Genomic DNA, 22,977 nt, shown 5'->3' on the forward strand with positions numbered 1-22,977 from the left:
TAAATCTGTTGGTAAACTCGATGTTGTGTCGTTAGCTGTTAGCAATGTATCATGTGTTTTGGCATATCTAATGTACATTTGTAGATAGTAATTGTAATGTTTTTTATATGTCACAGTTGCCACACACATACATGCAAAAAGCTTCACTAAAGCAAGAAAAGTAAGCTTTGTGTAGGGAGTTTACTTTGTTGGTTTGCTGGCTGTCTAGCAGCATACAGGGACGTGTTGTGAGGACAGCACGGTACATATGGTGTTACCTGAAGCAGGAGGTGGTACTTGAGGATGCGCTGCACAGGTTTGAGGAGGTACGTCTCCAGAGGTAAGGAGTGGTTTAGAGTTGTCTGTCTCTCCTGGAAGAAGCGGACTAGGCTTTGGTTCTTCATGCAGTCCCTCAGAACCGCCACAGAACTGATAGAGACAGAAAGACCAGGCAATAACAGCATGATTAACAAGGTCGTCTTTTATAAAAGCAGGGCCGTGATCATTCATCACAGCATGAACGACCGGGAAATGTAAAAAAAAAAATGACGACGCTTGTTGACGCTCATCGCTCATCCATCAGGATGAAGGAGGTGGCAGATGGGAGAGATAATACAGGAAGACTCAGCAGCTGCTTGGAACTTTGACAGACTTTTATTGTTGCGTTTAGGAGAAGACACAATGAGAGAGAGGGTGGTCTAGAAGATGACGGAGAGCTTTGCGTCCTCCTCAGGCACATTCAGAAAGACAATAAAAGAAGAAACAATATGGTGAGCAGACAATGGACGAAGACCACGGAAGAGGATGAAGGACGAGACAAGAGAGGGAAAAGGAGTACAATGAAATAGCAGACAGGATAGGATTCCTCATTTGTTTCACAGTCTCACCAGCATCCATTAAGAGGCGGCGTGGAGTGGAGGACGGGAAGAAGGAGGTCAAGGTAACGATGGAGGCATTCAACTCTTCATCATTTGTAAAGCAAGCAGACTCGAAACTACTCACTTGTCACACTTTAGTTGGTTAAATTCTAGCTTCTGACACTGTTTCGTCTTTGTGCTTTTTTTTGAAGCCAGCTTTGTTTAGGGGCTGAGACGGAGCAATGAGGCAAGTGGACGCAATCTGCAATTAGGACGATTCATAAACCCTGCTTCCGCACCAGGAAGACGCCAGATTATTCCACATGGTTCCCCTGTGTACCTGATTACTTCTTTATTCTTCATTTCCTTATTCTGTTGCCACGACTACCATGCTACGTTTTTAATTCCAAGTTTTGTATGCATAGTCTATTTGTTATAAGTAAGTTTTTGTTTCTACCTTTTACTCTTTTCATTCTCTGGCATCTTTGCAGTCTGCCTTGTTGCTCCGCTTCCAGGTCAACTTCTTTCCAGCCTTAAGCCGCCCTGTAGTTTTCTGCTTATTGGACACTTTGGGTTTATTTGTCATTACATTTTTTGCCAGAGCTTTCCACATTCTGTCTGCTTAGAGGATTAACTCTGCATATGTTTTGCTTTTTACGGCTTTTTGGCAACACGGCAGCCTCTTGAGGATTACGTCACGTGCAGCAGAGTGCCCTAATGCTGGTCAGTTTCATAAAAAACATAAAAACCAGGACATTTTTATCACTTTATCACTTTCTTCACAAAAAAAAAATCAGGACGGCCAGGACAGGACGTGAAAACAGAACAAGTCTTGGCAAAACAGGAAGTTTGGTCACCCTACTTATGCTGAGTAAGGCTGATTAACATCCATCCATCCATTTTCTCCTGCTTATCCTTGTTCTGTGTCACAGGAAGCTGAAGCTTGTCCCTGCTGATACCCTGGACTGGGCGGCATACATGGCACATACAAACAAACATTCACACTGTTACTGGGAACTGAACCCACGCTGCCTGCGACTGAAGTCAGGTGAGTCAACCGCTAGGCCACATGTAAATACAATAAATGTATTATCACATCAGTGCCTTCCGCTTCTGAAGAGTGACTAACAGCAATGCATTTTGACCACTGAACACACCCGTACACCTCGCTGACCTCCAGGCATGCAAGCCCAAGCCCGGAGCCTAGCCCCCAACATCTGGCTGGAGGTACTAGCACATGCCACACCGGCTCACCTTGCTCCGCAAGCAACAAGCGTTGAGTGACAAGCATGCAGAGGCTGAGAGAGAGGGAGTGACAGAGCGCAGCGATGTGCCTGCGCGCATGACAGTAATTATTACACGTTAATATGGCTCAAAATCTGCCTTTGCTACCTCAAAATTAAGGCACAAATATAACTCCATAGACGTGCACCTCCAAAAAAAATCTACGGCAACATGGACCGTTAGGGCTGACTGTTGTAACGCATTGACCAGCCCCTCTCTCCTCAACCACCATTCTCACCCACGACACTAAGCCAACAAGCCAAATAGAGTTGTGGTTTGCTCACAGAGCCGATGCCACAAGCCCACAAGAGGGAATCGGGGGGTGTAGATCTTGTGCAGGTTCATGGCAAGACCACAGATCTTGGGCTCAAAAACGTGACCACAGCGCGAGACCATCAGCGACTTGCTGATTAACATGTACACATGAATATTCGTACTCCTTGTGTATGCAAATACAAAAAAGCCAAAAAGACAAAAGCAACCTTAACCGGAATATTGCGTGCATGTAAACGTGGAAGAAGAAGCGGGCAGAGCAACATCATGGCTCTACTGGCAACCACTAGGCGTTTACATCAGAGAAGTCAAAGTTGGGCCGTGAACTCTGGGACGCAGGCATCGGGCCGAGTTCTGATCAATGCTTGCGTCTTCTTAACTGCCACAAACCAAATGTGATTTAGGATGTGACATCACCACAATCCTTGACGTTCATCTGTTCAAACTCGGCCTTGGAGACCCCCTCCCCTGAAGCCTCCCCGAGTCAACAAGTCACGGCGGCCGTTTTCATGTTCTGAAAGAAAACTATTTCCACGCTGCTGTTAGCAATTTCAGATGACAATCAAGCTCAACTCTTGGACCACTTTGCTCATTCAGATTCTTTCTCCTACAATGAGGGAAAACCAACCAAATCTGCCCCCCCACCACACTCAAACCTCTGCTCCAGAACGTTCACGTCCAAACGTGACTTTCTGGACTGACTGTGCTGTCATTCCAAGTAAAAAAAACTCTCATGGATGCAGAAAATGCAGGTGAAGCATGATAGGTGGCCACACAGATGCTCCCATTCAACTCCATGTCATAAGTGCAGACTTCAAACTGCCATCGAGTGAACATCAGTCAAGTAAAACCAGATTTATGATGAATAATGTTGTGTCGTTACGGCCTTTTTTCATCTGTAAGCTGCTGCTTTCCAAGTGAAAGTAAACAGGCAACGAAACATGACACAACCTGTTGGTGGAAAAAAAAAGCTTGTCGAATGGCATGAACAGCCATTTGGTTGCAGAGGGAGACTCTCAAGTGAGCAACTGATGCAAAGACACACATCATGACTTTGAAATTCTGGCACAGGTCTGACTTTTCCTTTTGGTTGATCAAGATTGTTATATTCAGCTCTCTTACGGTGGCCAAAAACATTTTTCACAAGCTTTCATTTGAAATCACTCAAACGGTGATTCTCAACTGGTGGGTCGCGACCCGAGCCGTTTTCAGTGAATTGCAAAAAAAATTGTCATGACCTGATGTCCCTGAATGCATGAGTGCCATTTGCTTGCTACGCCACCACAAGGTGCGTGCCATGTTTATGGGCAACTTGGCCATGCTTAAGCAGGAGGGTAGGGACATTGAGTGTGAACTTAACGTGCCGTCTGTCCCACACACAGCTAGATCGCCTTTATATCTGCTTCATTTTCACGCCCAGTTCCATCTACTGACCCAGGCAGCGAGGGGGTCTCCAGCAGTTGCGTAATTGCTGCAAACAGGCCCTTTAAATATAAGATATTTAAGAAGTTTGGGTTGGGTCACTTGTCACTGAGCGATTGGGCGATGGCAGCCAAACCAGTTGAGAACCACTGCACTAGAGTTCTTGCCTTTATGTCGAACAGTAGAGAAAGATGATCATGTGATCGGGTAGATGCTGTAGGTGGGGTGTAAATCTTTCCATGGTAGGGAAGACGACAAAGGCAAAGTTGATTGTCGTGATTTATGAGCAGCCACAAAAAACAACATGACAAGAACCACGTTCATGATTCTGCTTTGGGCTGTACCAGTTAGTGACAAGGAAGCCGCTTGAAGGATGGAGCGTAACGTACACGTCTTTGGCTCCATGTGCTGATTTATGGCTGCCGTGCACTGCAGGAAAAAACTCAAGTCAGCAAGTGTGACGGCGGCCCACAATGTTACAAACAGGCACAGTCGTTCTTTTTGGACCCTGCACTGCTGCACGGGTCCAGTAGAGGAGGAAGTGATGCAGCTGCAAAACACTGGGGACACATTTTTGGTTTGGATGACTAAAAGCATTTGACCTACTTTTAATACTTTTTTTTTTTTTTTTTTTTTTTTTTAAAGGAGGCAAGAAGCAGTGATCTTAGTAAGATGATGCCAAGGTTGATGTGTGTGTTGGCCTGTGAGCCACACATGGTCATAGAGGAGAAAGTTTGAGCCCACAGAGAAAACACTCTTCCATATGTTTATAGCACACACGCACACACATTGAGAAGAAGGAGCAGGTGTGCCCGAGGAAAACCGAGTCGACATGAAATAAACTTCTTAATGAGTTAAGTGAACAAACTTTATTTTTTGGGGCTACATTCCTTGCTGATGTATTTACTGGCCTCGGGATTCTGGAGGACAAGCTGACAGGAAACAGAACTCAGAGCCAAAAGTCTCCCCAAGGAGGGTGGGGGGCGCAGGGAGTCCAAGTAGAGTCAGGTTTAAAGTCCCGGTAAAGTCATAAGTCTGTCAAATGTCGACATGTAGACAGTAAAAACATGCTGACATCATCATCATGATGCTATTAGGTCCTTTAGTGGTCATCATTAAACTCAAAGGACACAAATAAGGCTTAAGGACAACCTGATTCCACATTTTCACTCATGTTATTCTGTCTGTAAGACCTTTCTAGCACATTTCCCCGCACAATCGTTACTTAGCAGGCTACATTCTGCTTCAGGGAGTAAGACAGATGACAAAATGGACTCGACCAGTTGTATTCTGGGGCTGCTGAAAGTGAAATTAAACAGCTAACTAGCCAAATAACCAACAGCAAGGAAAGCAATACTTCTCTCTCCTTCACTGCTAGCATATTCTTACAATGTACAATGACAGGAGAAAACAGAGTACACTCACTTGGGGTAGTTCATGCAGTACAGCGTGTAGATGTCAAAAGCTTCACTCTGTTCACCAAAGAAGAAGAAGAAATGAAAACCATGTTGTAGTATGATAACGAGCATTTAGCATAGAATGTGTTGTCATTTTATTCCACACATCATGAAGTCAGCACTCTTTAAACATTTTCATAGCACTTGTTATTCTGCTGCAACAACGTTACCACTGTACACACACTTCTATGCAGACACACACTTTCACTGGGTGTTGGTCTGATCCTCAGCAGCACAAGTTCATAAACAAAGTGACGTGTGTGTGTGTGTGGAGTCAATGACCTACTGCCTGTGACCTGCTTCCTGTCATACACACACACACACACACACACACACCGCGTTCCTCACCCTTTCCACAAAGCAGTCGGCGATGGCGGCGGCGTGGGGGCTCCTTTCCAAATCCTCCAGAAGTTCGCTGAGGAGAGAGCATGAGAAGATGAAATGATATTCTGTACTTTGCGTCACTCCTTTCTCCTGTATGGAGTTCTCCTGTCAGTCGCTCGTGTGTTGGAATGCATCCTGAAGAATATTCCAGAAGATGCCTTGTAGGATACATGGTGGTGGTCATAGAATGTAAAACACATGACATCACTTCCTACGCCATAGTTTCTACAGGAGGTGCTTTCCTCCTTGCTGCAACATGAGAACTCTGAGGAGGACTCCACAAGTTGACTTTTTACTTCTTGGATGTGTTGCTAGGCAGAAAATCTGCAGCCTGACACCTGCTGCTCGCTGGCCATTAAACCACTTGAACGGCTTTAACTTTACGACTAATATGTTTGAAGACGAAATCACAGTTAGCACCTCCAGTACACGTCAACTTTAATGATGAACGCTCTATGGACACATGAATGAATGGATGGATGAATGAATGAAACTGTGAATGAATGAATGAGTGTGTGAGTAAGTGAATGAATAAATGAGTGAGTGTATACATGCATGAATGAAAACTGAATGAATGAATGACAGATGGAATGAGTGAATTAATCACATGAATGAATAAGTGAATGACTGACTGAATGAGTGAATGAATAAATGAGTGAGTCAATTAGTGAATGAATGACTGAATGCAAAAGTGAATGAATGAATCAATGCGTGAATGAATGAGTGAGTAAGTGAATGAGTGAATGAATGAATAAATGAGTGAATACATGCATGAGTGAGTGAGCAAGTGCATGAATGACTTAGTGAATGCATAAATGACAGAATAAATGAATGAGTGAGTGAGTAAGTGAATGAATGTATGAGTGAATGAATGAACAAATCAGTAAGTGATTGAATGAATGAGTGCATAAGTAAGTGAATGACAAAATAAATGAGTGAATACATACAACAATGAATCAGTCAGTAAGTGAATGAGTGAACGAACAACTTAGTGAATGCATAAGTGAATGAATAAAGTAAGTGAATGAATGAATACGCGAATGACTGAATGAATGCATGAATGAGTAAACGTGAAAGAGTGAGTAAGCGAATGAATGAACAAAGGAATGGATGGGTGAATGAATGAACAAATGAATAGATGGTTGACTGAATTAATTAATTAAAGACCAACTGAATGGGTGAATGAATGAGTGAATGGATAAATGAATGAGTGAATCAACAAATGAATGAATGGGTGAATGAATTTAAGACTGAATGAATGGGTGAATGAGTAAAGGGAGGACCTCCAAATGTCTGGATGTAAAGTCGTCATGACACCTTCATCATAAGTCAGGTCGCTGTTGTCATGGTAACGTGACAACGTCAAGACTTAGCGTGTCACATTTAACCAGGTCAGCAAACATGGATGAATCCAGAACAGACGAGAAGTGTGATGGCACGCCAACAAGAAGCTTCCTGACCACAAGAATCTTGTTCCCACTAAACAATAAACAACCACACACAAAGACTCTCCCCTCCTCTTCCTCCTCTTGTCCCTCGCTCGCCCTTCTCTGGCGCCAGGCCTCGTTTGCGGGCGGCACACATGGTTAGAGGGGGCTGGTGGTGGTGAGGGTGGTGAGTAAAAGACATGAAGTGCACATAAACACTACACACCTCCACTTCATAACACACTCCATCACCTCTCTTCAAGACAACCCCTGACCCGAGATGACCCCGGCAGCGCCCCCAGAGATCCCTGGTAGGGGCCAAAGCAAACACTCCAAGAGTAGACCCTCTCTTTCACTGAGGACACTCAACATGGACGATTCATTGTCATAAAGTCACCAAAAGCCGCCTAAAAGTCAGCAAAAGTCCCATTTTCCAACAAATGGGACTGAACTTTGAGTTAGCTGTCATTCTTGTGGCACAGCAGCGAGATTCCAGGAAACTTTTTATAAATCAATCTGATGACCCTGCAGAAGCAACAGGCTTGACAGCAGTACATCAAAGAAATAATAGTTGTGAGTTCCTAGTACTTATCTCGACGCCCCTCCGACTGGCTGACCGATGTCGACATCAGCGGTTGTCAACATAGCCAGAATTGAAACGGAAACTAAGCATTGCTTGCAGGTGTGCTTTGACTTTGTCCAGAGACATAAGGAGAATGGCTGATAAAGGATGTTGTCAGTTTGTTGACTTCATTAATTCCTCCATTTGTGCATATGTTCATTTAGACTGGAGTTGGCTTAACTTAAGCAAGTTCCACTGCACTACACAAGTCCCTGAAGGTTGGCTGGAATTTGAAAAAGTACCTGCCCAAAATGGCCAGGAGCATCATGTTGGCCACGGTTCCCGTGGTCCAAAGTTCCTGCACAGTTCCTGCACAATGCTTCTCAAAGGTCATCTTAAGAGCGCCACCACCAATCTACTATTATGAGCTTAGCGCGCTTTTGTGTGTTCACATCTTATCCAGCCACTACGTGGAAGCGTCAGCGCGGTGCCAGCAGGATAATTCTGGATTGGAAAGGGTAAATCTTTATAATTTGCTTGCCTAAAAGTAGTCAAATTGCAACGTAGGAGAAATGAAAATGGCTGCAAAGTATAGCGTGCATGTCAGTCGGCAGACCACCTCCCTGCAGCCTGGGAGCACAAACAAGATGGCAGCACAACACCCGCACCCCCCCCCAAACACACACACGCATGCACACACAATGCCATTTCCTAAACAAATGAATGAATTGTCGGAAGCCGGACTGAATATACAGACTTCCTGCACACTTTTACTCTTTTACTTTGACTTTCTGTGCCGGAGATAAAAATGTTTGTGGCCAGTAAAGACGCCATTCTGAACATCTGCTTGTACTTGATTGCGGGCTGCAGCTTTCCTCTTGTAACATTACGACACACTTGTGGCATATTAGACTAGCGATGTGTATGAAAATAACATATGAGAGCTCTATTACAAACGATGAATCATAAGTAGCTGGGACATAGACGACACTAGCGATGCTCGTTAACATACTGATAATAGTAATAATAATAATAATAATAATAATAATAATACAGGCGGTCCTTGTGTTACAAAGTTTCATGGTTAGGGATGCAGTCCTATAAATTATTGAATTCATTATATTAGTTATTAATTTTCAAAAGGAAAAACAGAACTAGTTACAGAGGTGGAAGAATACGTGGTCATGCGTCGCCATACTAAGGAAGTACAACGTTTTGTTCTTTTTAGTTCACTTTTTTCCCGTCACTCAAGCGTGACACAGACTCTTCTGATGGTAGCTTGTCAGAGAAAAGGAAAGTGAAAAGTGAAGCGAAATTAGACATCGCAAAATACTGTACTCAGAAAATGGAGAAATGCTGAACAACATTGGCTGCATGCCGGGTCCATGCCGCTGAAATGCGGCGGCCATCATGAAGGATAAAGATGGTATCTTTGAACATGTGAAAGGACCTGCTCCTATGAAACGGACAGTAATAACTATGAAGCATAGTGGTCTCATTATTGAGACTTCCTTCTCTCATAAGCCTGCCTCTCCTTGCAGTGCTCCTTCCAGATCCACTTTTTAAAAATTACTATTTCATTAATTTTTGTATTTTATATTTTTATTACTGCACATGTGGGACGTAGATGCTAATTTTGGTATAAGTTGTGACTTACACTAGACCAGTGGTTCTCAATTATTTATCACTCCCCGACTGGGGGACAGAAATTTTTTTGCAAATACTATTGAGAAACTGATAATATCAATTTAATTATCTGTACTGTACAGACTGAACTTGAAACTGAAACCAGCAAAATGCAACAAAATTGAGAGCAGTGAAGCATACAAGCATATTCAAGAGTCAAATCGCATGCTGCGTACCACAGATTCACACATGTTGGCAGGTCTGCACTAATATCGAAAGTCTTCCCTGCCTCTAACGCCCCCACCTGACAGTTTACCGTTCCCCCCCAGGGTACCCGCCCCACTATTTGAGAAGCACTGCACTAGACTGAGTACCTCCTGTAATCAAATTATACACCATATTAAGTAAAGTGTGTGGAAGAGGAAAACAGTAATAGTTAATGATAATACTTTCCAGTATTACGTAGCGTACCTCTATACAGGCTGATTGGTAATAATAATATGTCAAATCTATTTAAACCTCCCTTAAAGTTTGTGAATGTGCCGACTGCAGTACCAGAGTCCACCAATGGGGCAAACTGCCTGACACGTATATTTGGCCAGTAGGTTGAGCATAGAACTACTTCTCTTTGTGCACACAAACACACACACACACACAGTTTGGTTGCTGGATGATGTCGCCGCTATTGTTTTGTCTGTTCTTTTTTGCAATGTGCGTGTGCGTGTGCTCTTAGAAGAGAAGGAAGACAGAGAAAGCGGGTCAAACGTTGACGCTGCAGGAAGTCAAGTTGAGGTTTGAGGGGATTTCTGCTTCACTTTGCAGAGCTTCACCTCATTAGCTCGTTAGGGACTCATTTACTTCATTAACGTAAACTTCATTAGACAGCTCTCTCTCTCACTCACACACACACACACACACACATGCACACACACACATGCACACACAATATTTCCCATGAGAACCAGGGGCAGGAAGTCTGGAAGGAATGAAAACTGTGTGTGTGTGTGTGTGTGTGTGTGTGTAGGTGTGTGTGTGTGTGTGTGTGTGTGTGTGTGTGTGTGTGTGTGCGCATTTGAGCTTTTGTATGTGACTTATGGGAGTGTTTAATAATGTGTGTGTGTGTGTGTGTGTGAGAGAGAGAGAGACAGAGTGTGTGTTGGAGCAAGCACACACAAAAAAGGAAGTGTGAAAACAGAATTCTCAGCAGGGTGTGTGTGTGTGTGTGTGTGTGTGTGTGTCAGCTATAATATATTTATGAGGACCAATGTGACCGTTAACCCTTTGTCCTGAGAAGGTCTTGGAGACCTGAGAACATTTAGGCTTTTCCAGTCCAGGTCAGACTAAGTCCAGGTGTGGTTTCAGGTAGAAGGTGATGAAAGTCACATGGAGATGACTGAACCGGTGGATGTCTGCTGAGGTTCTGGACATGGACCCCTCACAAGGGGACCTGATGGTGACCCCGGATCCTTCTGGAGGTGATGAGTTCTTGCTTGGGCTGACCCCAGCAAAGCATCATGCACTGCAGCCCAGTCTGTCTGCACGTGAGCGTTCTCACACTAGCGTGACACACAAAAGTCAGCGTTCTGTCTCAGTAGAGCCACAAGAATCCGATCCGCTCACATGAGCTCAACAGCTGCCTTCAGCTGCCAAAATCCCAAACTTTTTTATCCTCGGATCTTGGTCCCGGTGGGAGTCAAACCCGCGGCCCTGGCAGCGTTATTGCCTTGCTCGAGTGGCCCAATGTTTCCATCTTATCTCGCTCCATCTTTATGAGACTCTCTGAGCCAAAAAGTGTTGCCACAAGATCTTTTCCAGGATCCCGTCCAACAGAACCCAAAAAAAAAAAGACTTTCTTGTTTCAACAGTTTTCTACATTTTTGAGAGAAGACGGCAAAGCGACGAGAGAACATCTGCAGGACTGTTTCTCCGTCATCTCTGAGCGAGATCAGCTCAAGCGGAACCAGGGGCCTTTAAATTGGACCTGATTGTACTGTCAAAACAAGCCACAGCTACACTGGATCAACTTTAGACCAAATGCTCTCTCTCTCTCTCTCTCTCTCTCTCTTTCTCTCTGAATATGCAAATGCACTTTAAAGAGGCGACCTACCTGTTGAACTCATAGATGTCCTCAATGTTGCAGAACAACGTGCTGACCTGCTCCGGCGCCAGAGGAAGACCACCGCAGTCGATGATGCAGCCCAGATAGTCCTGCAAATGCACACACACACACACACGCACACACCCACACATGCACACACACACACACACACACACACGCACACCCGCACACTAGTCACAAATGACCCAATATGGCTGCAACAACAAGACTGTGAAGTGTTGTATCTTTGTATTGTATTATACATAAACATACACATATAATGTACATTCGTTAAACAAAAAACTTTAAATCAATTAATAATGAATTCATACATAAATCGGCATAATCCAAATTAAATAATTGTAATAAATATAACAAATATAAGATCTGGGTTCGAATCTCCGTTGGGAATTTCTGTGTGGAGTTTGCATGTTCTCCCCGTGCGTGTGTGGGTTTTCTCCGGGTACTCCGGTTTCCTCTCAAATTCCAAAAACATACATGTTAGGTTAATTGGAGACTCTAAATTGTCCATAGGCTCCATAGGATAGGCTCCAGCATGCCCCCGCGACCCTAATGAGGCGAAGCGGCATAGAAGATGGATGGATACCAAATATATTAAAACTAATAAATTGAATTTAAAATGTTTATATTAATTTATCTTATACTATATATATCTATTAAAACTAATATATTTTTTATAATTAAATACAACATTTTTTATAATTTTTTATAACTAAATACATTTTTGTTCAGGGCACCCAGAGTGTGTCATAATAATGGCGCCAAGAATGAAGAAAAATCCAAAGACAAAAATGTGCTCCAACCTGGTGCTAGCAAAGTGTACCCAATAAAAAGTCCACATTAATCATGAACAGGAACGACACCAGGAGCAGCAGAGTAAATAAACGCAGAGATGAGTGAATAATGATGGAGACATGAGGAACGTAGAAGGAGGACATGCAAGGTCTCGTGAAAACAAACCAAACCAGAAGAAAAAACACGTTTAGTGTTAGTTAGACAGTTAGACAGTAAGTTAGACAGAAAGAATGACTTTTGGACAACTATAGCAGCACTATATGAGCCAAACAATCAATGAGACCATCAAAATGTTACGGGAGGAACACCTCTCCATCAAGTCCCACTTGACTTGTAGCACACAAACAAATCCAGACAGTGGGAGTGCTACAGCACCAACTAGTGGCCTAGCATGCACACTACACTGCAGTCTTGTCTGCGTCGCTCTCTGTGCTTTGATGCACAACTTTGCTAACATGCTGACTAAAGTTAAGTAAAGTTAAGTAAAGCAACACAAGGCAAGGCGAGGTAAGGTAAGGTAAAGGGGGAGTTACATCCTAGGTATCCTTTCTGCTATTCCCAAATAGCATTATCTTAGTTTTACTTAGGTTCCGGGATAGTCGTTTTTCATCAAACCATCTTTTTAGTCTAGTCATTTCATCTGTGACTTTTTTTATTTGCTCTTGTGTACATTCTCCAGAACAAAACACAGTCGTATCGTCTGCAAATAAGACCTGCTGTAATGTAACGTAACGTAACTTAAATGTAATGGAGCGCAATGTGACATGGTGCAGCATAAAGTGAAGGAAAGTGCAACGTAACATAAAGTAAATGTAGCGTGGAGCAGTTGTGACATCATTGCGCGTAAAGTGAAGTGATGTGAAGTATCGGTACACAACGCAACGTAACATAATGTAACGTAGCGTAACGTAACTTCAATGCAATGCAACACAATGTGACGTAAAGCAGCATAAAGTGAGGTGAAGTGGCGTAACACAACATAACGTAAATGTCATGTTACGCAATAACGTAGCATAAAGCGAAGTGATGTGAATCAGCGCAATATAACGGAGCGCAAAGCAAAGTAAAAGAATGTGGATTAAAAAAGGAAACACGTTCTCCATCTTGTTCTCCTCCCAGCTGGTCTACTTGTCTTTGTCACATTCCACTTTCAGTCTGTTGTTTGTTTCTCTGCTTGCCTCCCCCCCACTACACCCTCCTCCCTGTTCCCCAAATCTCCCTGCAATCCTCAAGTTGAGCTCCGCTGGCTTTCCCACAATCCTCCCGTCTCTCCGTCTTTGCCCCACCTCTTAATACTCTGGCGTCCCATCATCTTTCACCCCCCCTCCCCCCACATCCAGCTCCTTGTCCCACTTGGCCGGCGGTCAGCAGCAGCAGCAGAGCGTCTCGTGTTGCCTCTATTTTCTCCCTCCAGAAAGGACAGAACCTGAAGGATCCAATCTAATAAGTCCACTTAGTAGGACTTATTTGCCAATTTCCCAGAAAGGAGAGGAGCCAGGTGGAAGGACTTTCTCTAACAAAGCGTCCACTTTCTGTGTGACCGCCTTCTGATTCTTACACACACACACACACACACACACACACACATAGAGGCCTATTATGGACGTTGGTTCAGATTCCCACAAAGCGTGACATCATGTAGCCTCAATCAAATCCAGATTTCAACCAAACCACAAATAGAGAGAGGGGTTGGGGGGAGGACAGAGGCTTTCATTCCACATACTTGATCGGAAACAGTTTGTGATATGGTTTGTTAACATTATACAAGTCCTAACTACACATTCATCAGTCACAGTGTCGTCATGCACATGCTGAGTTTGGAATGTTACAAAGATTTTATGAGACACTTCCTGTCCACCTCCTTCTCGTACCCCAACACGGTTGTCCTGGGACTGTTAGAACATGATGTGTGTGTGTGTGCTGATTGTGGTGTGTGCTCATTGGGGAAAAAATAAAGAAAGACCATAGAAATCTGCAATATTGTGTGCATGGAAACGTAGTCAATGACTTACTAGAACTAAAGGAGAACATTTCTATAGGAATTGCATGTGAATGCTGAAAAGCGAAAGCTGAATTGACATGCAGTACTGAAAATGTGGTATTACGGGAAAAGTGGGACTTTTGGGGATGACTGCTGGGCTGACTGTTTTGATGCTGGAATGGTATGAATGGGTTGAGAAATGAGGAAAAATGCCATTTGCTTGAAAAGGAATTTTGGCCTGGAAAATGTGTAATTTTCGAAAATAGCTAGTCAGAATGTCTCAAATGAGCTGAAGGTTTGGACGTTGGAATGGTGTGGATCAGTTGAAAAATGTGGAACGTTAAAAAGTTTCCATTCATTTTCAGGGGGGATTTTGTTGTGGAAAATGTGGAATCCCGGAAAAAAACGAGACTTTTAGGAATGTAGACAATGGATATCCGGAATGAAGGTTTGGATCCTTGAACGGTCCGAATCACTTGACAAAAGTTTCCATTTATTTTCAAACATGACTCTCATGTGCAAAACAGATCATAAAGTCAAAAGAAGAAATGTGATGAGAAACGACACAGCTGATAAACACCATCACAGCCCAGCACTGTGTGTGTGTGTGTGTGTGTGTGTGTGTATTGGCAGACGATGAAAGTGTGTATTGCGCTTCAAACGGACGCTTCTCTCTCAGCTCACACTTTTGGAGGAAAACCAACGTGCATGCGCCTGGCGAGAGGCTCGTGCACCGGAAAAACACGCTTGACGATGCAAAGGGAATATGAGCGCCATCGCAAGTGCCACACCAAGACAACAAGAGCCCCCTCATTGGCTTGATCTAACTTGTCACTGTCACATGAAATTCCAGTCCTCACTTGGACTGGACCACTCCTCAACACAACTGAACAGCACTACAGGTGGTTTGAGACCAGTGTTGGTCCACACCAGAGGTCCAATATGGTGGACACCAACTACAGACTACAACGATGCTAGCGTGAAACCATCCTGAAAGTTGACACAATGATGAAGACATAAATGTTTTGGAGATGTTACACATCCTGCTCACTGGTCGTGTGTGTGTGTGTGTGTGTGTAGGTGTGTGTGTGTGTGTGTGTGTGTGTGTAGGCCAGCTGCAGGTGAACTTCCCTGCAGGCATTCACACCTGGCCAATAAATCTTGTGCACACACACACACACAAACATTCAAAATGTTGCCTCGTTCTCACATCTGATTGGCTAACAGACATGACATCATGATCCTTGCAGGTGTTGCTGTTCTGTGACAGAGGGGGTGTCGCCAACATGTCACTCACAGTTAATGAATGCAAGACAATAAAGAGGTAAGTGGCGTCTCCGTCAGTACACTTTGGCAAGTACACTATTTGCTAAGTGTAATTAATCCCTGAGGTCGCAAATTTTGACAGTGCAGCGCTGTCCCAAATCCATTACGGTACTGTTGTTGTGTACTTACCGGAAATGACGACGTAATATTTACCAACTTGAAAAGGTTTGCTACTCCCTCCACTTTCGCTATCTAGCCAGGAGTCGCCATTTTCACTGTATTGAGTGCACTGCATTTTGCCATACTTTTCAGTGTTAACGCACTTATGCACTCAAAATGTTAAGTGTCACTATAGAAGTGCACCAATGGAGACGCAGCATTAGTAACGTGAATTCCGCCCCTCACCTCCACGATGCTCTTCAGATCTCTCACGTATGCTTGCTCCGTCTCCACGATCTCCATCACCACTCGCTCCAGCCGCGACAGCTGCCTGGGCGGGGCCCCTGAGGCCACTGCCACGGGATTGGCCAGATGTCCGGTGGGGGCGTGGCCTCCGCTCACCTTGGCAACGCATCCTCCTCCGCCTGCTCCGTGCGGTGTGACGAGGGGAGTGAGGTCCAGGCTGATGTCAGAGCCGTTCCTCTTGGGCGTTGAAGATGAAGACAAAGAGGCGGTGTATGCGGGCACGGCGCCGTACGGCAGCGAGGAGGAAGATGAGGAGGAAGAGGAGTGCGAGGCATCCTGGAGGGACACCGAGGAGGTTGAGGAGGACAAGGACAGCGAGGCGGGACGCTCACAGTCGGAGCAGACGGTGTTGACGGACGTGCACGAGGAGGACGAGGCTCCTCGCTCGCCCGAGGACATCATCCTACCCACAATCCCACTCAGTGAGGACACTGAGGAGGGGCGCTTGGCACCTGTAAGGAGAAGACCTTTTAGCATCAATAAACCTGATATAAACAGACAACCTCTTTCAAGTTTTACCCTAAAACCCAACGTCTAGACGCGAAGAGAAAAGACACCCATCATCAACGCTCTGTCGGTAACACGTGTCTGCAGGAAGTTAGACTGTGTGCAAATAGGAAGTGTCTGTACTTCCTGTTTGTCTTTTCATTGAAGAGCAAACAAGAATGCCCTCAGAGCGAAGCGTCACGGTCAATTTGAGGACAACATCCAAGCTGATGTCATCTAAAAATGTCCCAGTCTGCTGCAACGACACATTCAACAACAACTTCGTGTCATCAGTTTCACACGTCCACACAACCCTGAGTGCACGCTTTTCAGGAAGCACTAAAACCCATTTAGTGTTGAAATTCTAGGACAAACAGTATGAGAGAAAACAGAAGAACAAACCCCCCACCCCAAAAAAACAGTTTTAACCTCCCCAGTGCTGATGACGACCAGAACATTCTGCAGGTGTTGCCGAACAGGTGCTGATGTGCAACACACACACACGTCTTAGAAGTTCATTCTGGACAACCATGAACCAACATTGTCAATAAAAGTGACGATTTGGCCCCACAATCTTGTTGGTGAACCACAAGATGACTCAGTGGGACTGTATTATAAATGTATTTTCTGTACGAGTCCAATCATTTTTCACATTTTCTTAAGAAAAAATGTCTGACTTTGCACATTTCCTGACCAGGGAAGAAAGCCAAGATGAGGCTGCTGCAAGTGTCTCTTGTTGGCCCAGCGCAAACCCCGAGTGTCATCTGCTGAGTTGCATCACGGCACCTGCCAGTTTGCATTTGTCAGCATGTTGCCAATAATATAATGTTGCAGAAATGTTTATTATGACTTTTACCATGACTTTCTACAGCCTGGGTAATGTCTTTAATGTAAGTGTGACATCATTATTCTTGCTAATCGGACAATAAAATACGAGGAAATGTCAGACGAGGGGCACTTGCAGTACTCGCTTCATCCTGAGGGGTGGCGGTGTACGTGAGCTGGATGGTGCTTGTCACTGCCGTCCTTCCATAGAGAGGAAAAGCCAGCATTTACTTTTTTGGACAGCTGGAGAGCACAAGTGAAATGGAAGATACATGAATGAATGAATTTGACTGCCAAAATGGAGGATTGTATAAGCAAGCTCACCAGGAGGTGATCAGACTTTTACAACAAAGTATCAGAAGAACACAAACATGTTTCAGTTAATGAAAAAATGTAATATATGGGACAAAGGAGTATTTGAAAACATGATCCTCACCGCATGTCACTGGTGATAATAAAGGACCTTTCAACCTCTGGCAGCTTGTTGACATCCTCCATTCGTGCATATTTTAATTTGGGTTCTTCTGTTTTCATGTGAAATTGTAGCAACAGGGGTATTGCGTATGGTTCTGAGTTTTTTGACTAAGCGGGGTTGGCGACCGATTTGATTGGATTCCACTGTACCAAAATAAAGTGAAAAGAGTGCAACACGCATACCAGGCCACAAGGTGGGAACGTTACTTTGTAAAGAAGCATGATAGTCTTTACAGTAGCCTTCATCAGCGTATATGTGACTTTAAAGCATTGGGTGAAGATACGCTGGTGTGAATGTATCAATAAGCGAACAAACAAAGTATTTATGTGCTTTTCGATGTCAGAATGGAACACTGATGGTCTTAATAACTAACTTGTGGGTTTTTTTACTGCCATGACCACATAAAACCATGTGATCCCTTCAGCTGTTCCCCTCTTGGCATGAACAGCTAAGAAGGAAACATCCTCAAGTGTGTCTCATCAGGACCCTGAGGTCCTCATGGTGGTCCTCATGATGGTCCACGTATTCTCAGCAGATGAAAGATGAGAAGTATTGGGAAGAAAACATGGAGTCTAGAACAGCTTCTAGTCTCCTGGGAAGACTTTCTGCAAGGACTGTGGACGTTTGTGAGGTGAGAGGTTTCTCACATTGGATGTGTTCTCGTTATTCCACAGCAAACTCCTACAAGCATGCCTTTGTGGACCTTGCTTTGTGCGGTGGGAACACAAAAGGGTCTTCCTCAAAGTGTTCCCACAAAGAAGAATGAAGGTTGAGGGACAAGTATGGACTCCTGTCCAACCTTTCATTGATTCATTCAGTGTCCATCCATTTTCTATGCCGCTTATCCTAATTAGGGTCATGGGGGTATGCTGGAGCCTATCCCAGCTGACTTGAGGTGACAGGCAGGGTACACCCTGGACATATCGGTATGGTATGATTTATTTGTTTCAGACATGCTTAACAAGTTACATTGAGGACCGTCACATGGAGGAGTAGGAAGATTTTCATCCTACCCCTTCTTTTACTAATAATTCATTCACACCATAACGTTTCCATGTCGTCAATTACAATATTTTGTTCACTTCCTGTGTAAAAGGTGTTTGTGCAGTGTTAAGAAAAAAAAGAAATGAGAATGTTAAATTAAGGATCAAATAAGATTAAAATGTAATATAAGTAAGTAAATGTTACAACAAATAACAATAAGGAAAACAAAAAGATAAGTCAGAATATGCAGGGACATCAGATAATAACCAAGTAAAGCAAGACAGAATAAATACACATTGTAAATAGCGGAGTTGACTGTGTTGCCCCATATTTCATGTACAAGGCTCTAATAATGGTAAAAATCTTATTTAGAAAGTCCATCTGTCCATCTACAGTATGTTCTATGCCGCTTATCCTCATTAGGGTCGCGGGGGTATGCTGGAGCCTATCCCAGCTGACTTCGGGCGAGAGGCGGGGTACACCCTGGACTGGTCGCCAGTCAGTCACAGGGCACATTTAGAAAATATTCCATTTATTAATGTTGAGACCTACTTAGCAGAAATTCAATTATCTGGAACCAATTAGGGCCGCACGGTGGTCTAGTGGTTAGCACATTGGCCAACACAGTAACAGCTTGGAGATCGGGAAGACCTGGGTTCGATTCTCCCCTGGGCATTTCTGTGTGGAGTTTGCATGTTCTCCCCGTGTGCGCGTGGGTTTTCTCCGGGTACTCCGGCTTCCTCCCACATTCCAAAAACATGCAGGTGAGGTTAATTGACGACTCTAAAATTGTCCATAGGTATGAATGTGAGCGTGAATGGTTGTTTGTCTATATGTGCCCTGCGATTGGCTGGCGACCAGTCCAGGGTGTACCCCGCCTGTCGCCCGAAGTCAGCTGGGATAGGCTCCAGCATACCCCCGCGACCCTAATGAGGAAGAAGCGGTATAGAAAATGGATGGATGGATGGATGGAACCAATTAACCTGTGCATCAGGTAAGAACTTATTGGACATGTACCATGAATGAAACGTACAGCTTAATATTGTTGAATTTCGCATATTGTCGATTGTTGATGACTTCAAGATGCATCAAGTCTTTGTGAGTTGTGTCTTTTCCTTGTAGTTGAGATGACGCCATTGTCCAGTTCCTTGATGTCTTTTGAGTATTTTGGTTTCCTCCCGTCCTTCATTGAACGTGAGGTAGATTTTGCATCCCTTCAGGATGTTGGCATCACTTCAGGTCAGACTTTTTTTTTTTTGCCAGGTCAGATTTCCGTGTCATTAATGACCCAAAATGATTTTCCAGGGACGCTGAAAATTGCACAAACATGAAATGGAAGACCGAAGCGTGTCTGAGAACGCTGCCATGTTACCTTGGAATTTCCCTTTAAGTGCGCGCTGTGAAGCGCTGAGGCGGAGTGGAATCCACGCTGTCATTACAGCCACGATGGCTCTTCGCCGTACGTGCTCCTTATACGGTCATGTGACACAGGCATCAAACTTTACGACGCTCTGCCTTGTCATCAGCTGTGCAGCAACATGTCATTACATCGTCATGCATGTTCACGAGCTGCTCACCTCCATCTCCACCGACAAGCTCCAACACTTACCAAAACCATTTGTGGGCCTCACACTGGGAGCAGATGTTTGAATGCACTTTGACCCCCGGCTTTGTTCTAACATGTCCCACAAAATAGTTGAGGAAACGCTGGATGACGTTTGAAGCCGATCACTGCTGGAGCCACCAATAAGGAAGCACTGCTCATGTCACACGACGCCTGCCAACATGGACTCAAACTGACCATCCATCCTTCATTTTCTATGCCGCTTAACCTCATTAGGGTCACGGGGGTATGCTGGAGCCTATCCCAGTTGGACTGGTCGCCAGTCAATGGCAGGGCACATATAGACAAACAACCTTTCACACTCACATTCATATCTATGGACAATTTAGAGTCGCCAAGTAACCTAACATGCATGTTTTTGGAATGTGGGAGGAAACCGGAGTACCCGGAGAAAACCCAAAAAATCCTGACTGTATGGCCAACATGCTAACCACAAGACGCCTGTGCGGCCCTCAAACTGACTAAGATTTGCTAAAAAACTATTTACATCTACAGTGTACTTCACTTGTCAGCTTCTGATTGTGTTTCTTATTTGTTAGCTATTCTACCTCGTATTTTTGCACATCTAGCCGTATTTGCACCGTTGGCATTTCTTTGTTGATTGTCCATACTATTCTGGCTATGTAGCATAGAAGAAGTATACATGCTATAATATATACAGTATAATCTCCTTTACAATTCACTGTATATACACCTTCTTTTACTCCTTGTTTATGCTGTCTAATTTAATTGCACCGTGGAGGGAAAAAAACGTAATTTCGATACTGTATGTCCTTGATACAGGATAAGCGGCATAGAAAACGAATGGATGGATGTCCTTGATATATGGTGAATTGACAATAAAGACTCTTGAATCTTGAATGTTTCCCTAAATAGTCTGTTACAGGGTCAAACCGTGGCTATCATGAAATCACGTCTCCACTGTACTTCAGGGTCAGCGTGTGTGGAACACAGACACACGTGCACACATCCTGAGAGTTTCCCTGTGTTTACGTTGTGTCATCTCGTCCGAAGGAAACTCCCCTCGACAATCTGTTTGCGTGACCTCTCTGCAACCATCACCATCAGTTTCTTCCTCATGATTTTGTCCAGCGTACAAGGCTGCCACATCATAACACAGCAAAGAAAGGTTTGCGTTTAAATAGAGGGCTTCTGCATCGTAGCAAACTTTCCTCCTATGTTCAAGTGGAAGAATTCCTGCTCTGAGTGGTTCCTCGATTTTTAGTCATCGGCGGGTTTTCCTCTGCAGCCTGTCTCATAGTGTAAGTGCTGTGGTGTCTGCTCCACTCCAAATAGGAGAAGCAAACTCCATAAGTGGTTGTAAGTTTGCCTTGTAGATGGTGATTCGTGCTCTGAGAGGGAGGAGGTTTTTAGTACGTCCCAGGATGTATAATCTCCTAGCAGTTTTCTTAACAAGTCCTTTGATACAAGTAGTCCATGTTAAGGTGTTAGTAATGATGACCCCAAGGAGAGTAACGCTTTTCAATGGTATCAACTTCATTTTCAGGCTGATTCTGCTCTCGTTTCCTGCTGATAAATGTTTTTTTCCCCAAAACCGTGCACATAAGACGGCTGGTTAAACAGCAGCCTAACAGAAAAGTCATTCACTGCTGTCTTCATCTTCCTTGTCGGAACTGAACAGCCTCGAAATTTCTTCATTACACACTTTTTTGTGTTGTCATCTCTCTCTCACTTTTGTTGCCGCACTCAGTGTCACTTTTGGCTCGAGGCAAATTAGCCGTTGAACTTAACCTGTCCTCTTCATGCAGTAGTCCAGCCTTTCAAAACTCCTTGGTGATTGTGGATTTTTTTGACACTGCTCCATGCTGTCAGGATCCAATGGCAATGTTGCGCAAAAGTTGCTATATCGACCGCCTTTAACTCGAAGTATGCGAGATGTCACAAGATTAGAACGGGACCATAAATTAGCCGAATCACTGTATTACAACAAGCAAGAAGTGTGGATTATGTAGACGCAGCTTGGAGGAAGGCCTGCATCATCTGGGACTGCCAGCCGGGACGAAACAGCAGCATTGCGGAGAAGCGAGTCGCCTACCAATGCTAGCCACTTTAGAGAGAGATGGAGGCGGTGCCACAGGAGACGACCAGGCTAAAGACTAGACTGTGACACTAATTCCAGCAGTTCTCCAATTGATCTTCTTTCATTATAATTCATTAGTTGTGAGTACCTAGACATGTTATACAGTAGTACCTCGCATAACATAAACCTCCTTTTACGTAAATTCCACTGAGTGTAAAGAATTTATGTAAAGTTTTTGCATCGTATTTACGTAAGAAATTCCATATAACGTAAAGTGTCAAGTCGGTGCAAGTTTTTTTTCCAATCAACTTTATTACAAATTGCAAATTCAGACTAACAGCGTACACTTGGTGACGCCTTCTGATGCATCACGCTCTCATTGGCTGATTTTCCGGGCACCGCCTCCGCTCTCATCTCATTGGCTGATTACCGGGGCACCGCCTACGCTCTCATCTCATTGGCTGACTTATACAGCCCGTACATGAGTTGTGTGAGAGACAGGCTTCTCCCTTCAACCTCCTTTCCTCTTCGTTGTCGCCCTTAAACTAACTTAAACAATGAAGTTAAGTTACAAAATAAAATTTTGCACACAGCATTATCGTGTAGTGTGTGTGCGTTTGTTTGTGAGACCAGCTGACTCATAGA

General features: G+C 44.1%; 1 protein-coding gene across 3 annotated transcripts in view; it reads right to left on the bottom strand.

Moving 5' to 3' along the window:
* The window catches only part of plekhg2 (pleckstrin homology domain containing, family G (with RhoGef domain) member 2), a 46,814-nt gene that overhangs the window by 7,949 nt on the left and 15,888 nt on the right, over positions 1-22,977 (bottom strand). For 2 of the 3 annotated variants that reach the window (XM_054793469.1, XM_054793468.1), the window contains exons 3-7: positions 15,838-16,349; positions 11,379-11,479; positions 5,621-5,687; positions 5,241-5,287; positions 258-408 (exon numbers count right to left, since the gene is read on the bottom strand). In XM_054793469.1, coding sequence (XP_054649444.1) covers positions 258-408; positions 5,241-5,287; positions 5,621-5,687; positions 11,379-11,479; positions 15,838-16,349 — 878 coding nt within the window. Of the gene's footprint in view, positions 1-257; positions 409-5,240; positions 5,288-5,620; positions 5,688-11,378; positions 11,480-15,837; positions 16,350-16,416; positions 16,788-22,977 lie in introns of those variants that run through there. The other variant, XM_054793470.1, reaches the window with a different exon arrangement.

The sequence above is a fragment of the Dunckerocampus dactyliophorus genome, chromosome 12 (assembly GCF_027744805.1).
Source record: "Dunckerocampus dactyliophorus isolate RoL2022-P2 chromosome 12, RoL_Ddac_1.1, whole genome shotgun sequence".
In the NCBI taxonomy this organism is placed as follows: Eukaryota; Metazoa; Chordata; class Actinopteri; order Syngnathiformes; family Syngnathidae; genus Dunckerocampus; species Dunckerocampus dactyliophorus.